The sequence below is a fragment of the Psammomys obesus genome, unplaced genomic scaffold (assembly GCF_907164565.1).
Source record: "Psammomys obesus unplaced genomic scaffold, mPsaObe1.curated_primary_1811, whole genome shotgun sequence".
Taxonomy (NCBI): Eukaryota; Metazoa; Chordata; class Mammalia; order Rodentia; family Muridae; genus Psammomys; species Psammomys obesus.
The window spans coordinates 13,939,623-13,954,620 of NW_026596162.1; the positions used below are offsets into that span (position 1 = coordinate 13,939,623).

A 14,998-nucleotide genomic window follows, 5' to 3' on the forward strand; every position below is an offset into this window, starting at 1 on the left:
GTGGATGGTGTGAGGTGTGGTAAAGGGGACAGGGACTGTATGGCATATCTTGAGAAGATGATGGCTGTCTGAAGAAAGAGGAAATGGGACGGGTAGGGGTACCTGAGGAGGCATGTCTCGGGGTCAAGGCTGGACTCAAAGCCTGGAGCACCTGGGCCAGTCCTGGGTGAGCAGCCATTGCTAAAACATTAGCTAACACACACACACACACTCAAGAAGGGGACACAAGACAGGCAGAGGCAGTCAGAACATTTAATATTAAGCACCTTGTAGAGTAAAGGTGATGTGTTCTCATAGAAATTATAAATAATGAAAAATAAGTATTTAGAAAAAAAAAGTACAGGCTCCGTGGTGGGCGGCCAGGGATTCTTTGGTTAAGCAGCAGGGAAGGCCCAGGGTCTGGGTTCGTCAGAGCCCTCCGAGGTCATCTGCCAGGAAGGCCAGCAGGTAGCGGCTGACATGCCTGTCAATGATGACGGGTGAGAAGGCAAGGATTCGGCGGGTCCCGGGCAGCACTTTGGGGTCTGGAAGACAAAGGGGAGAAATGGCAATCCAAGGACCAGCCATGAAGGGGAAGTCCGTCCTGGATGCCTCTGAGGGGAAGCAGGCTGGACAATGGCTCTGCCCCTACCTCCTACTCACACGTAGTCTTCGAATTTGGGTTCAAAGATCAGAGCCCATAAGCTCCTGCCTGGATGACTCTCAGGCCCTTCCTTGTACAAGGCTGTATAAGGCCATACCTGGCCCTATCCCCAAAGGCCTTCCCAGGACAGGGGAGGTAGAGCAGGTGAGGGTGGCTGCAAGCTTCAGGCCTCAATGGGGTTGGGCTTTTAAGGCCTCTAAGGTCTCCACACAGGTGGGGAGATCAAGTCTCAACAGGGGAGATAACCCCAAGATGACAGATGTGCCAGGGCTCTCCGACTTTCTACTCCGCTGGCTGTCTGTTACCCTGATGAGCTAGCCGCCTGTCACTCTCCAATCCCCATCACATGCTTAGGGGCTTGGGAGCAGCCTGGACTCACCTGGCGGGCAGCAGTAGAGGAGGAGGGCCAGGCCAGCTGCTAAGCCTAGGCCTGCCAGGAAGCTCATGGGTCCTGGGGAGAAAGGAGTGTGAGTGGCCTGTACCAGTTGGTGAGCACTATAGGGGCCTGTCCCCTAACACAAAACCCGATGTGGGGTGGAGAAGACCCCGGGACAGACAGAGCCCTGAGGGAAAAGGGAAAAAGAAAGGAGGTGGCGGGGCTGTTACCCCTGTCACTCAGCTCGCGGCTCTCCATGCCCCAGTCCAGCTCTCTGCAATCTGAGTTTTCTGGAAACAAAATTACAAAGTGTGATTAGTGCAGGGCTGGGCTGGGGGTGGGGTTGTCCCCCAGGGAGACCCAAGGCATCCTCTGCCTCCTGAGGGTGATGGGCCCACTCATATTTCATCATGGTTACTGCACTGGGTACCCTGGGCAGGCCTAGTTGGTGAAACAGTGACGTCAGCTCTCCAGAGAACACTGCATAAGTTTGGGTTGCCTTTGGTCCAGTTTCTGTGACATCATGGGTGTGGAGAAGGCCAGTGTGTTGTGCTTGCCACAAGTCATCAAGTGCAGGACAAATGTCCACTCTCAAAAACCAGCTGCTGGCACCGTAGGGGCTGCCGTAGCAGGTGCAGCAGGCCAGAGCTTTCCCTTAGACTTCCTGGCAGGTTAGCAGGCAGATGATATCCGTGCCGGTCAGGCCCTGGGCCCCTAGGAACCTGCTCACTCAGTCCTCAATGTCCACCCTGTGTCATGTGAGGTCTGCCAGAGACCCCTCGAGTTCAGAGACACCAGCCCAGAGTCCCAGCTGCGCTCATGCTCACGGGCAGAGTCACCTCATCTTTCTGCCTGGAATGGCAACGCCCCTCCCCAGGTCCCCAAGCAGAGAACCTTGGAGCTGAGCCGGCACACTGGTCCTGCTGGGAACAGCCAGGTCCCGGTGGCTCCAGTGACCCCCAGACCTTTGGGACCTACAGACCACCCAGCGCTTTGCCATCACATCACCCTCACCTGCCACGAACACCTATACCCAAGGATGCTCTACAAGACCCCCCCCCCCCCCGCATGAACAGACTGGAGGCTATAAAAGGTGCACACAGACGGGGTCTGCTGTGAGCTTGGTATCTCCCTGCTGAGATGGCCAAGGAGCAGCACAGGGACGTGAGAGTGAGGCTGCTATGAACTTGGAAATAAAGACACAGTCGTAGTACACAAGGGGAGGCAGACCGAATACACGAAGCCACTGCTTCTGGGTGAAAACTGGCGTGGGGGAGGGGAATGTCAGGGAGAAGGAAAGAGGGCGAGGGCGGGACAGACTGCCGGACCAGCCTGGGCTATGCTCCCTGGGTGGTGTCTGAGGAAGGACGGGGGAGGGGACGGGAGGGTAGAGAGGGCCAGTCTGGGCGGCTGCCGACTCTTGGCTGGTGCCCTACCCAGAGTGTGGCGCGCTGCGGGAGGACGCGGGGGCGGGGCTCGGGGGCGGGACTTACGAGGAGTGTAGCGGCTGGGCAGGTGGCTGTGCAGGGGCTGGGCATGGATGTACAGGGCTCGGTAGAATTCCTGACAGTGTCGCTCCCCGCGCTGCTGTAGATGGCTCAGGAGGTCACAGAGCCGCACACGCAGCGACGCCTTGGGGTTCCGGAACTGGGGGCAGAAGAACGGGGGGGGGGGGGGGGGGCTGGGGGGGCAGCTGCGAGGCGGGCGCTCGGTGCCACAGGCTTCGCAACCCTCATGATGCCTCAGACCGCCCTCGCGGCACCCAACACTGGAGCAGCCGGTTGCGGGCTAAGTCTTTCCAGTGCGACGGGCTGGGAGAGGTCATCAAGAAAGCAGGCTGTGGGGTACATCACCCTAAGCCTGCTTAGGTAGTTCTTACTGTAGTAGAGACTTACTGTAGTTCTTCCCCACGGGGCCTCCCTGAGTCACTCCAACTGAGGCTGGTTTTGTAAAAAGCAAGTAATCTCACGCGGCGGGGTGGGTACAGAGAACGAGTAGTGACATACGTGGCAATTGCTTAGTTTTCAGTTTGTAGGAACACTGAGTCTCGCATTTCAAAAACCGGCTGAGAAAGAACAGTTCCTTCTGACGTGGTTGTGAAGGTCAGTGGACAGACCTTTCGGCTCCAGAACCAGGAGGCTGTGGTCTGCTGCTGCCCCCTGGTGGCTACAGCTAAAAATTGACCAGCGCTAACAGGAGTCTGCAGGGCCTTTGAGAAGGGACCTCCCACTTTGAAGCTCACGTACTCCAATGAGAAGAATCTGAGCCTGTCACTTTTAAAACTCACAGTGTGTCTCACACTGTGTTTGAGTTGACAGCCAACCTGAGCTGACCCACTTTTGTCACGCCCAACTTTGCCTGCCTTGAGGCGACCTCCCAGGAAGGGACTTGTCTGTGGTTGGCTACCCAGAAGGGGTGACCAGGACCTGGAATGGAGCCCCCAAAGGGGTCTAGTGGGTCTTTGGCACTCACTGTCCTGTCCAGTTCCTCCAGCCTTGGTGACACTGCCAGGGCCTTGTGCTGAAACTTGGGGAGGACCAGGCCCAATTCTCAGCCCTTGTCCCCAGAACCTGGGGCTTTTCAGGATCCCCATCTCAGGCCTGAACAGATTAGAAAGAGTCAGCCTTTGTGACACAAAGCCCAGGGACTGCATCTGAAATTCCATCGCCAGCAGAGCCGTTATGGTACCTGCCGCTGTGAGGCCTGGAGCCTGAGGCCTCGGTAGCCCATTCTATAAAATGGGGGTGTGGGTGAGTTCAGCCATTTGTAGGGCTGTGGATGAGAATCAGGGATGGTCCAGAAAGAGTGTGCTTGGCAGCTATTCACCTGGCTCCGGTGGACCAGGCCACACCCCAGGCTCTGAGCCAAGTGGGGTATCATGCCTGTTTCACAGATGGGGTGCTGAAGCCCCCAGTGGGGCCAGCCTCCCTCAAGCCTGCCTAGAAGGGCAGGCCAAGCTTGGCTGTGGCTGAGGTCAGCCTCCACTGCCCACCTAACGCAGGCATTTTGGCCTTACAAACAGAAGGAAGAATGAGCAGGAAGAAGTGGTGAGTCATCACTGACTTTGTGGTCCCAGGGTTACAGCAGGCCCAGAATTCTGGTGTGTGCGTGTGTGTGTTCGAGTCCATGCATGCAAGTGTGTGTGCAAGTGGGGGATGCATGTGCCTGGGTGTGTGTGGGTGTGTGGAGGGGCCAGAGGCTGGTATCAGGGTGCCTCCCTCAATGGCTCTGCACCTTACTTTGCTAAGACAGAGTCTCACATTGAACCCAGAGTTCACCATTTTGGCTAAACTGTTTGGCTCTACCTGTCTCTATGTCTGCTGGGGCTATAGGGTCAGGGGTCTAAACTCACATGCTCGTGTTCAAACAGAAAGCATTTCACCAGCCCAGCCAGAAGCCCAACCCTAGGTCCAGACTTTTGATCCCTCCTTCCCCAGCCCCTCTTCTAATCTTATGTTGTTACATGTAATGGCTAATTTTATATCAACTTGACACAGGGTAGAGTCATCTGTGAGGAGGGAACCACAACAGAGAAAAAGGCTCCATAAGATTAGGCTGTGGACAAGCCTGTAGGTCAGGAATGTGGGAGGGACCAGACCATTGTGGGTGGAGCCATCCCTGGGCTGGTGATCCTAAGTTCTATAAGGAAGCAGGCTGAGCAAGCCATGAGGAGCAAACCAGTAAGCAGCACCAGCCCATGGCCTCTGCCTCAGCTGCTGCCTCCAGGTTCCTGCCCTGCTTGAGTTTCTGTCCTGACTTCCTTTGGTGACAGACTATGGATGTGGAAACATAAGCCAAATAAAACCTTTCCTCCCCAAACTGCTTTTGGTCATGGTGTTTTATCACAGCAATAGTGGCCTAAGGAAGATGCCACGTATCACCGCCTAGAAATTCTGGAAGGGGCAAGCAGCCACAAGAGCGTCTGAAGAGACTGAGGCATACAGATCTGATGATCTGAGACCACGTGGATCTGCCCAGACCCAGGCGTGCCTGCTGTACCATTCCTGAGAAGACAACTCAGGCCTGTGCCAATACTCTCAGCTCAGACAGGGGAGACGCCCGAGAGGCGCCCTGGTCCAGCTCACCCCTCAGCACCTTTTCTGCCTCCTTGTTGGTAAGGATTTGTGGGTAGTAACGGTTCAGCTGGAGGACGATCCTGTCCACTTGCTGCTCGCTCAGGCGACCCTGTCCTGTCAGGTAAGGTGTGTCCTGTACCAGCCGGTCACAGTAGGTCTGATCTGGAACACATGTGGATTGCATGGGGGTGAGCCAGCACAGCCTCAAGAGGGACCAAAGATGGCACCCTTGGTGTCCGCCACAGGACGTCTGCTGGAAGGGCAGCAGTGTCTCTGGAGGGACTGAAAATTGCATCTGCAATTTCCAGGTTAGCCACAAGAAGACAGCTATAGAATACACACAAAATAAACAAGAGAATCAAAGTGTTGCCACAAAAATTAGCTAAATACAAAGAAAATCAGTAAAGGTAAATATGAGGCTGAAAAAGCTAAAAGATCTACAAAACACAAATAGTAAAGATAAACCTTTCTTTTCAACAATTTCTTTAAATGCAAATAGTTTAAATATGTACTCAAAAGGCAAAGATGGGCAGAATGGCCTTAAAAACATGACCCAACTAAATCCTGATAAGCCACTCGATAAAGAGCTAAAGACACAAACAGGTTGAAAGTGAAAGGAGGGAAAGGCACGTGCAACCTTCTGACATCTGAATATGGCGGCCCTCATCCACAAACATTACGGAATGGTCTCGTGCTTTGAGTAACTTTATGGTTTTGTGTTGGGCTACATTCACAGCTGTCTTCAGTCACATCCAGCCACAGGTGGCCCACAGGTGGCAAACTGGACACACTTGGCTGTATTAGTAATAGACTAAATAGACTTTAAGTCAAAACTGCTACAAGAGAGTAAAACAAAATAACATGAGTCAATAAAAGGTTAATTGTCAGGAATATGTGGCAACTATAAACACACTGAGACTCAGAGCCCCCTGGTGGAGATGAGGGGGGGCAGCTCTACCATAGTTAGAGACTCTAACACATCATCTTTTTTGTTGTTGTTTTTCAAAACAGCGTTCATTTCTCTGTGTAGCCTTGGTTGTCCTGGACTCACTTTGTAGACCCAGCCTGCCTCGAACTCACAGAGATTGGACTGCCTCTGCCACCCTGAGTGCTGGGATTGCAGGCGTGTGGCACACGCCTGGCAAATACACCACTTTAAACAACGGGGACCAGACAACCAGCTAAAAGATCAATAAGGAAATGGAAGACTTGAACAATACTGTAAACTGTACCTAAAAGTCACACACAAAGCACACTACCCATATTCTAGCACAAAACAAGCAGATCTGGGGCCACACAGTAAGTCCTAATACATTTAAAAGCACTGAAAAACAAAGGCTTTTTTGCAATCATGCGACATAAAACTAGATGTCAATACCACCAGAGTTCACTGGCCTGTGGGGGTTAAACTAATAGGTCAAAATGGAACACACTGAAAACCTTGAGACAAAAACCTAGAGCCCTGGAGCCCACTCGACAGGGAGTCTAGCTGAACTAGTGAACTCTAGGGACCCTGGCTCAAAAGTGAAGATGGAGACAGAGGAATTCCCAGGAGCTCATGGGCCATCTAGCTTGGCATACACAGCAGTGAACAACAGAAGAGAGACCCTGTCTCAAAAAAGATAGGAGGTAAGGACCTATATCTGAGGCTGTCCCCTGACTTCTGTATGTGTGCTGTGGCATTTACTGGTGTGAGCACATACATACACGCACACACACACGCACACGCACACACACACACACACACACACACACACACACACCCCACAAGATGTGGGAGTAAGGATAAGCTAGGCAAAGAGAGAAGGACCCCAACCTCAAGGCCTGCTAGGGCAACTTAATGAGGCACTGTGTCAAAAGAAAAAAATCAAGATACAATCCAGTGGTGGAGAACCTGCCTAGCATGCACAAGGTCCTGGGTTGAGTCTTCAGTATTGCAGAGGATAAATAAACAGGCAACATGAAATGGTGTAGAGGAGCCTTGACTACAAAGGACTAAGTGAAAGAGCTTTTCTGAAAAAGCCCCATACGGTATGGCTCTAATTACACCACGCTGCAGAAAAGGCAATACCAAGGAGACAAAAAAATCAGTGGTTACCAGGCATGGCGGGGGATGAGTAAGCAGGGCACAGGGGAGTTTTGGGCAGTGAAACTATTCTGTATGGCGGCATAAAGCATTTATCAAAAGCCCACAGAATGTCCAACACGAGGAGGGAATGTCAATGCAAGTTCTGGGCTTCAACAATAATAGCAATTTGGTAGAAAATGGTAATGATACCGGGAAGGAAAGGGGAGTCCATTTGCTCAATCTTCAGTCCACTGTCCCCCAAATAAAGCCAAGAGCCTGGCAGTATATACCTGTAGTCCTAGCTACTGGAGAGGCTGAGGCAGCCAAGACAACAAAGACTTTGCCTCAAAATAAATGAAAAAAAAAAATAAGTAAAGTCTGTTATGAAAACTTATTTGGAAAATTCCACTGCTGATGTTTATTGAAAAACTGGGGCAGGAGTTTTGGAAGTTTTGCCCTGGAAGCAGGGCAACCCGGATACACTACTTGAGGAGGAGAACAAGGGATCTTCCTGAGTCTCAGAGACCTCTAGATGCGGATGCTAACGCCTACACAGGTGCAGGCGATCGTCAGAATGCATCCTTTAAAAGCAAGGGCGGCAGCTGGAGGGGTGGTTCAGTGGTTAAGAGCACACACAGCTCTTGGGAGAGAACATGGTGGCTCGCATTGTTCTACAGCTCTGTGACTTCTGACCTTCTTGGCACCAGACACACAGAGAGTGCACATACATGCACTCATGCAAAATACTCGCAGACAGAAAATAAATACAAAAGCAAGTGTATCTGCTTGCAACGACTAGATCTCTATAGGGCAGGTTGGGTTTTTACAAAACAGGGTCACCATGCTAGCAAAAGTGAGTCCTGTCCCTGGCGTCATCCTTGGGTATGGAATCAACAGGCTACCTTTCTCACATCTCCGTTCCTTTGCTACTTCCTCCTGGCTGGCTGTCTTCTGCCTCCTGCACCCTCTCATCCCTGAAGGTGACTTTGTAGGGTCCTGCCCAACCCAGGTGGGCACAGCCTATCAGCATGCCCACCTTATGCCAGGAGCTTGGGGGTGTCTTGCGGGAGCTCAGAGTGTAACATTGGGAGCTGCATTCACCAAGACCCCCATAAACACATCCTTGGCCCTTGAATCCCTGAGAACAGGGAGAGGGCTGTCCTGGTTGAAAGCCACTGCTCCCCTGAGGCCCACAGTTTAGCTCATGAGCCGTCCCATCCCTGACGGAGGCCATCAGCACCACCTCATCATGGCGCTGGGGACTGGGAACACTGGCTCAGCCCCTGACAGTCTATGTAGAAGACAGACTTACCTACAGCCCAGGGGCACCCGTGACTTGCCACATTCCCAGGTGCCTGTAGCATCTCACTAAAGAGTTCAGATGAACACTGACAACCCGCGGGTCAGACATTTTGTGGTTCTATTTATACCGACCTATAACCTCCATCCCCCCCACCAGCTCTGCAAACTGCCCCACTTGCAGAGAGGAAAAGGAAGGCACAGTGAGGTTACAAGATTGCCATCAGCCTGGAGGTAACCTAGCTACACGGGGGGCTGCCTGCTGACACTCTGCTTCTCCTATGGATCGGTGTCAGTTCAGGGGCTGCTCTCTTCCAGGCAGAAGCAGAACCAGGCTGTCTCCACGCTGCGCCACTGTGTACAGGGCTGCACACACAGTAGGCACTCACTTGTGGAATGCGTGGACTTCAGTCCAAGGTGCAAAGGCGCGCTCTTCTGGTGGACAGTGGCCAATGCCTCAGGGCGGCCTCCTCCCACCCTGAGTGCCGCTAGCCAAGATGGGCCTCTGCTGCCCACAAGCTATGAGTCATAGGAGCCCTGAGTCACCTGCCATGGGTGGCCCAGCCCAGGGCTGCGGCCAGCAGCTTCAGAGCAGTGTGCTTCCTGTGCTTCCTGTGGCCCTTGTAAGCTCTGCCACATAAGGCAGCCGCTGGGTATCACAGAGACTCAGGCAAGGCCCTGCCTGGGTACCAGGGGCTGGTAAACAAGGCCAGGAATGTCTTTATTAGATAAAGAAAGATGGATCACTCTGCAGGATCCATGAGCCTTTGCCTGTATGTTCCCTCCCTGCCAGCTGGTACCAGGAATATGGCCCTGGCAACTCATCTTGAACTTCTGCAGCCCAGACTAAGTTCCCATTCTGGTTCTTGGGACCCCGAAGCAGCTGATTGCACCTGTCCTTACTCTGCTCCTTAGAGTTGCAAAGTCTTCTGTCTGCAGCTCACAGCACAGAGTCAGGCCCCATGCAGCAGGCTGAGAATACGTGATTGGTTCATGCCCAGCTTAATCAGCCTCCTTCTAAGAATTCACCAGTCACTCTGCTGGGGTCCAGAACTTGGGAATCAACTCCCTTCTGAATCTCTCCGAGAAGCTCTTATTACAGCACTTGGTTGGACTAAGATCATTCATGCCATGGGACAGGACACTACCTATTCCATGGAAACACAACCTTCAGTGTTCTTTAGTCACCAACAAACACATACACACATACTACATACACACACAGAGAGAGACCGAGGCAGCAAAGACTAATGTGGATGAAAGACCCCCAGCTAGCACAGTGGGGCACTGAGCCAAGAACAGATCTGTGGCCTCAGGACTGCCCATCCAACCCTCAAATGGCTTCTGCCCCTCAGACTCCATCTCCCACCACAAAAAGTAAGGGCGGTGAGGAGTATCAAAAAGCCAGCAAGGAGATGGCAGAGAAAAAAAGAGTCAGGGCCTGCCTGTGTCCTCCCAGCTAAAAGGCCCCACCCCCACTGCCTGTTCTGGAGGTGGGATGCCTCATTCTCCATGGGCATCCTGTCTCTGCAATGCCAACACAGCCCAGACCTATCCCACACATCCTGATGAACTTACTGGAGGATCTGGGAAGCCAGAGGCAGGGCAGGCCTAGGCATGGACGCTGCCGAGGCAGGGCTTCCCTTCTCTCCTACCACTAGGCAGGAGAGTGGTCTGGGGGCACTTACCCAACCTGAGATTTTATCTCCCCATTCTTACGCAGGCGTGGTGCTATTCCTGTTTCCACACAGCCATTCTAAACAGGAGTGCACAGTAGGGACTCGAGCAGAGGCCCGCACACAGTACTCAGAAACTGCAGCCTCAAACAAGAGGGGCCCGGAGGGCTGACAAAGGGAGAGCTGGGGTCTCCTCTAGCCTGGGAGTCACCGGGTTGGAGCTCACAAAGTCTTATTTTTGTGCAACACCAATGCCGACTCAGGGGTACTTCTGGGGCTACCCTGACTCTCTGGGACATCCCAGCTGACCTCTGGCACATGAAGTCTAAGAGCGAGACTCCCAGAAACAGGGCGGCATCTGGAAGCCACATTTGCCCGGGCTCTCTGCCAGCCGAGATCCCTCACTAACTCATCCTTACGGCATTCTTTCACAAGGAAAACTCAGCACAGCAATGTTACCGCGTCCCGCTAGGATCAGGAAAAAGTTGGTAGAGTCCCCAGAGCAGAGGGTGGGGCTGGGTTTACCAAGCCTGGAGAACAGGGATCCAGCTGTTGGCTCCGAATTCCCCAGACCCGTCTAGAGTAAGAGGTGTGGCTAGAGTCTCGAAGGCCCCCACCCCCAGCAAGCGGGAAGCTCAGGCTTCTCTCTGGTACTACAAGCTGCCCAGGTTCGCAGCGCCGCTCCCGCCTCTGTGGGGATGGATGCACACGCCGCCCTAGGGTCTCAGCAGGCTGGCGGTGAGCACCATTTCCCTCTCGCCGATCCATCCCGCCCTGAGACTCCGCCCCGCTCCGCAGGTGCAGCGCACCGCGTGGGCGCTCATCTGCCTCTCTGCCTCCCAGACCCGCGACGGCCCCCACTCCGCACCCGGGACCCCTGGCGCCCCGGGACAGCCGCGCAGAGCCCGGGACACCCCGCCACCGCACACCGCTACGCCCGCGTCGCGGGCGCCAGCTGACGCCAAGGTCGACTAGGCTCCCGTCGCCCAACTGGCCCTGCGCCCACCTGTCATGGCGGAGGACACGGTGCCGCCCCGCTGTCCTCGGCTGTCCGCCGCCCGGTCCGACGGCTCCGGTGACCGCCGCCCGCAGGCCGGGCCCCAAGACCCGCCTCTTCCCTATAGGTCCCGCCCAACGACCGCAACTACGTCTCCAGCCCCAGGCCCCTCCCTGCCATCAACCACGCCCCCTCTCCGTACAGCGTCCTGGGAGAGCGCCCCAGGCTCTAAACAACTTTCCTTACTCTAAACCACGCCCCTCGCCGAACCCCACCCCCTGGCATCCCTGGCTCAGGCGGCCCCGGGAAGCTCTAAACCACGTGGCCCAGCGAGCCCCGCCCCTGAGGAGGTTTAGCTGTAGCGGTGTCTGGAGTCCCGGCCCAGCCAGCTTTAGTGACCTAGCCGTGGGGTGCCTGGGTCCCTGTCCCGACCAGAGAACTGAAGCCCGGCTCCCCGCTCAAAGCTCACACCACGCACAGTCTCTCCAATAGCTTTTGGGGTCCGCGCCCCTTCGTTTATGCCCTGCCCCTCCTCCGGGCTCCGTGCCTGCTGTTTGCTGAGGCTCGGAGGTAGTAGGTGTGTGTGCGCGGCTCAGTTTTCTGCAGCTGCGCCCTGGCCACCCCACCCTCTCGTCCTGGATAAGAAACAAGAGTCTTAAAAGAGACCAGAATTACCCAAGGTCACATAGAAGGTCAGGGTGGAGAAAAAAAAAAAGGCTGGTGGGCGTTCACTGGCACCCAGGGATCACCAAAGTCGACGGGGCCTCCACAGTGACAAATTGAGACTTAACAGTGAGCTAGGTGGGTCCTAAGTCTATCAAGTCCTCCCGCTTACAAAATGGGACAAGCGTCTGGTGTTGCATCCTAATTAGGGAAGTCATTTAGTGTGATTGAACCCCTGTTTCCCTAATTATAAAATGTGTGGCCTCAGGCCGATCTTTCCATCTTGTTTCCCTTCTGTTGTAGGTAGGCCTGGCCCTTCCAGCTCTGATGCCCTCCACAGGAAGCCCCCCAGCTAGGAAATGGAGATCTGTGGGGTTGGGGAAGGCAGGCCCCTTAGCCTGCAATGGTAGCAGGCACCAGATTTTGCCTGTCTCTGCTGATGCTGCTACTGCAGCGCGCTTTAGAGCTGTAACTTGAGATACTGGAACCAGACCAGAGCCAAGACCAGGAATGGGGGGCCCCCAGGTCGGGATGCACTTCCCGGACAGTTCAGACATCCCCTGGGTCCCTGAGCCCTCCATGTCTGTCTCAGTTCTCCACAGTGCTGCAACCTCTCCTCAAGGGGGTGGGAGGCTGGAGATTGGCTTGCAAGGTCACTTAGAACTCCCAACTCTTGGACTCGCTGGCTGTGATCAATACACTCCAGCCCCTTGCTAAACACTACGGAAAGCCAGGTTTGCTCAGGTTTCCCACAGGCCAGGCAGATGGAGAGACAGCAGGCAGCCGCTCAGCACCAGTCTGTGCAGGCAGAGGGACAGACAGCATGGACAGACCTTGTTCCAGGGCCGGGGATAATGTACAACTGAGCCACATGTGTGCCTGGGCAAGTCTGGGCTAGATTCAGGGCCTACCTCTTGCAGGAGCCCCCACACAGACCGCATTTGGACCATTCTGAAGGGCCTCCGGGGTACAGCTTGACCCCAATTGTGGGGTGAGACTGAGGGCCCCCTGTACCACCCATTTTTAGGCATCGCTTCCCAGACTCATCATCAGGAAGGCCAGCATTCCACTTTTATGTCTCCTGCACCCGAGGACCTTACTTGGTCCCATGAGGAAAAACGAGGCCTGGAGCAAGTCCCGCACCCCAGGTCTAGTAGCCTGATGTGGACTCCCAAAGGCAGGCTACTTGCTCCTTGGCACTGCAGAGTTTGTACAACATTTGGTTCAAGGACCCCACCCCAGATCTACATCCTAAACCATACAGGAGCATCCCGCCCCCAAAGCTTGCAGGAACAGGAGTCTATGACAGGACAGCTAAAGGAACATAAGAGGCTACTAACCACACTGATGTCAGACCTGGCATCTACAAAAGGGGCATGGTACTCTAGGGTCTAGGGATAGGCCCTGGGTATTCCCTCCTCTTCTCAAGGGTAGGGAAGGTGAGGGGGAACACAGGCTGCGGCTTCCCTGCTGGAAGGAGCTGTTTACTTAAGATGTTTGGGTGTGGAATATTCAAATATCTTAAGTAAGATCAAATATCTAGAAGGTTGTGCAGACTTCTAGAGTGCCCGCTGGCCTTGCCCTCACCTCCTGCAAAGCAGCTGGAAGCCCTTTTCCTTAGATGCACTCAAAGGCAGCCAGCTGGTCAGAAGTCACAGCCTGAGAGCAGACTCAGGACCGCTGTAGTAGGGAGAAAGCGCAAAAGCTAGGCTCAGAAGATAACTCGGCTCTATTCTGAAATCAGTAAGAACAGTGTGGGGTTTATAGCCAAGGAACAGGCGCTGATGGCCTTGCAGACACAAAGTTGAGAGACCCCAAGAGGCCAGGGCTGTAGTGGTGGAGTGCTTGCTTGCCTGGCATACTGGAAGCCCTGGGTCAGAGCTCCAGCACCAAATAAACCCAGCGTGGCAGTGCACACCTGCAGTCCCAGTACGCAGGAGGCAGAGGCAGGTAGATCAGAAGTTCAAAGCCATCCTTCGCTACACTGGTTAAGGTTAGCTGGGATAGAACAGACTCTCAAAAAAAATAAAAGAAAAAGAAAGGCAACATCTGGAGTAGTGGGATTGGCCACATGGGATTGGTCAGCCCGTCCCACAGCATGAAGACCCGAGTTCAGATCCAGAGCATCCGTGTACAGATCTGTAATGTGAATTCTGGTCTCCACACGCACCCATGCACACATGTTGTACAGACACCAGCATGCTCACACACGAACATGCAAAGTGTAAGGGAGACTCTGGCTAACCCAACTTCGAGGGTTTGAATTTCACAGCTCAGACCCGCCCAGTTTAGTCCATACTGAGAGGTGAGGCCAGGCTGGACTGCCAGGTGATTAAGGCTCTGCCCTCTCAGATGGATCCTCCCATCTGTGAGCTAACGGATTAGGGGATTAGTGCCTTGTGGGGAATGGCTTTGCAGTGAAGGAAAGCTTGCTCTCACTGTCCTCCACTGAGCCTCCCGGTAGGAGACCCTTGCAGGTGTCTTGGAGGTGCTGATGCCGTGTGCCAGACGTGGACTCCAGCTATCCTGTCTGTGGTATACAGTTACATCAAGAGAAAGTGAGCTGGGACAGTGACCTGCCGCATTCTTGCTGAGGGCGGGCGAGGGTGATCAGACAGCACGGTGGGGGGATGGTGGGGGATGAGGCACTCCATTGTATGGGTACTAAACTGACTTTTCAGGCATGTTAGCGCAATCTAAATTTAACAAGGATGCATAGTCGGGCTAGGAGCCCGACTGAATTTTGGTCAAGTAAAGAATCATTGTCAAGATCTCATCCCGACAGTCCCAGTTTTCACCATGGCAAGGATCCGAGAATAAGCATGATCCCAGAACCCAGGAAGCTGAGGCAGGAAGAGCGCGGGTCGGAGGGCAGTCTGGTCTATGAGAGCGAGAAATGCATTCTCTTTAGGGCAATCTGTACTGGAAAGGTGAGGTGTGTTTCTGATTTTCACCAGCCTAGTCCCCTCCTTGTACCTAACCTGTCCTTTCTTCATGTGTCAGCTCTCCCTGCCAGATACACCACATACCCAGCCCATTCCGACCTCTATGCTCACCGTCTCGTTTCTATCCCGGATGATAGCAGCTACCTCCTCACCCTGTCCCCACAGCTGGCTCCACAAGGCAGCCACAGGAGCGGTGGCCATAAGGTGGACTGTCCCCTGGGGTTCATAGTCTCCCTGTTCCTTCAGTGGCTACCT

At 54.1% G+C, this 14,998-nt stretch overlaps 1 protein-coding gene across 3 annotated transcripts; it reads right to left on the reverse strand.

Moving 5' to 3' along the window:
* Nucleotides 1-234: 234 nt before the first annotated feature.
* Nucleotides 235-11,272, reverse strand: Card19 (caspase recruitment domain family member 19). 3 transcript variants are annotated; one of them, XM_055595261.1, is made up of 6 exons: nt 11,145-11,272; nt 5,115-5,257; nt 2,513-2,666; nt 1,250-1,309; nt 1,023-1,094; nt 235-463 (listed from the first exon to the last, which is right to left on the reverse strand). In XM_055595261.1, the coding sequence occupies exons 1-6, from the start codon at nt 11,149-11,151 to the stop codon at nt 375-377; spliced, it is 525 nt and encodes a 174-aa protein (XP_055451236.1). In that variant the 5' UTR covers nt 11,152-11,272; the 3' UTR covers nt 235-374. The 3 variants fall into 3 exon arrangements, with proteins under 3 accessions (XP_055451236.1, XP_055451235.1, XP_055451237.1); XM_055595260.1 differs by having other exon boundaries at nt 235-524; nt 11,145-11,268; XM_055595262.1 differs by lacking the exon at nt 1,250-1,309 and having other exon boundaries at nt 235-524; nt 11,145-11,268.
* Nucleotides 11,273-14,998: the final 3,726 nt, after the last annotated feature.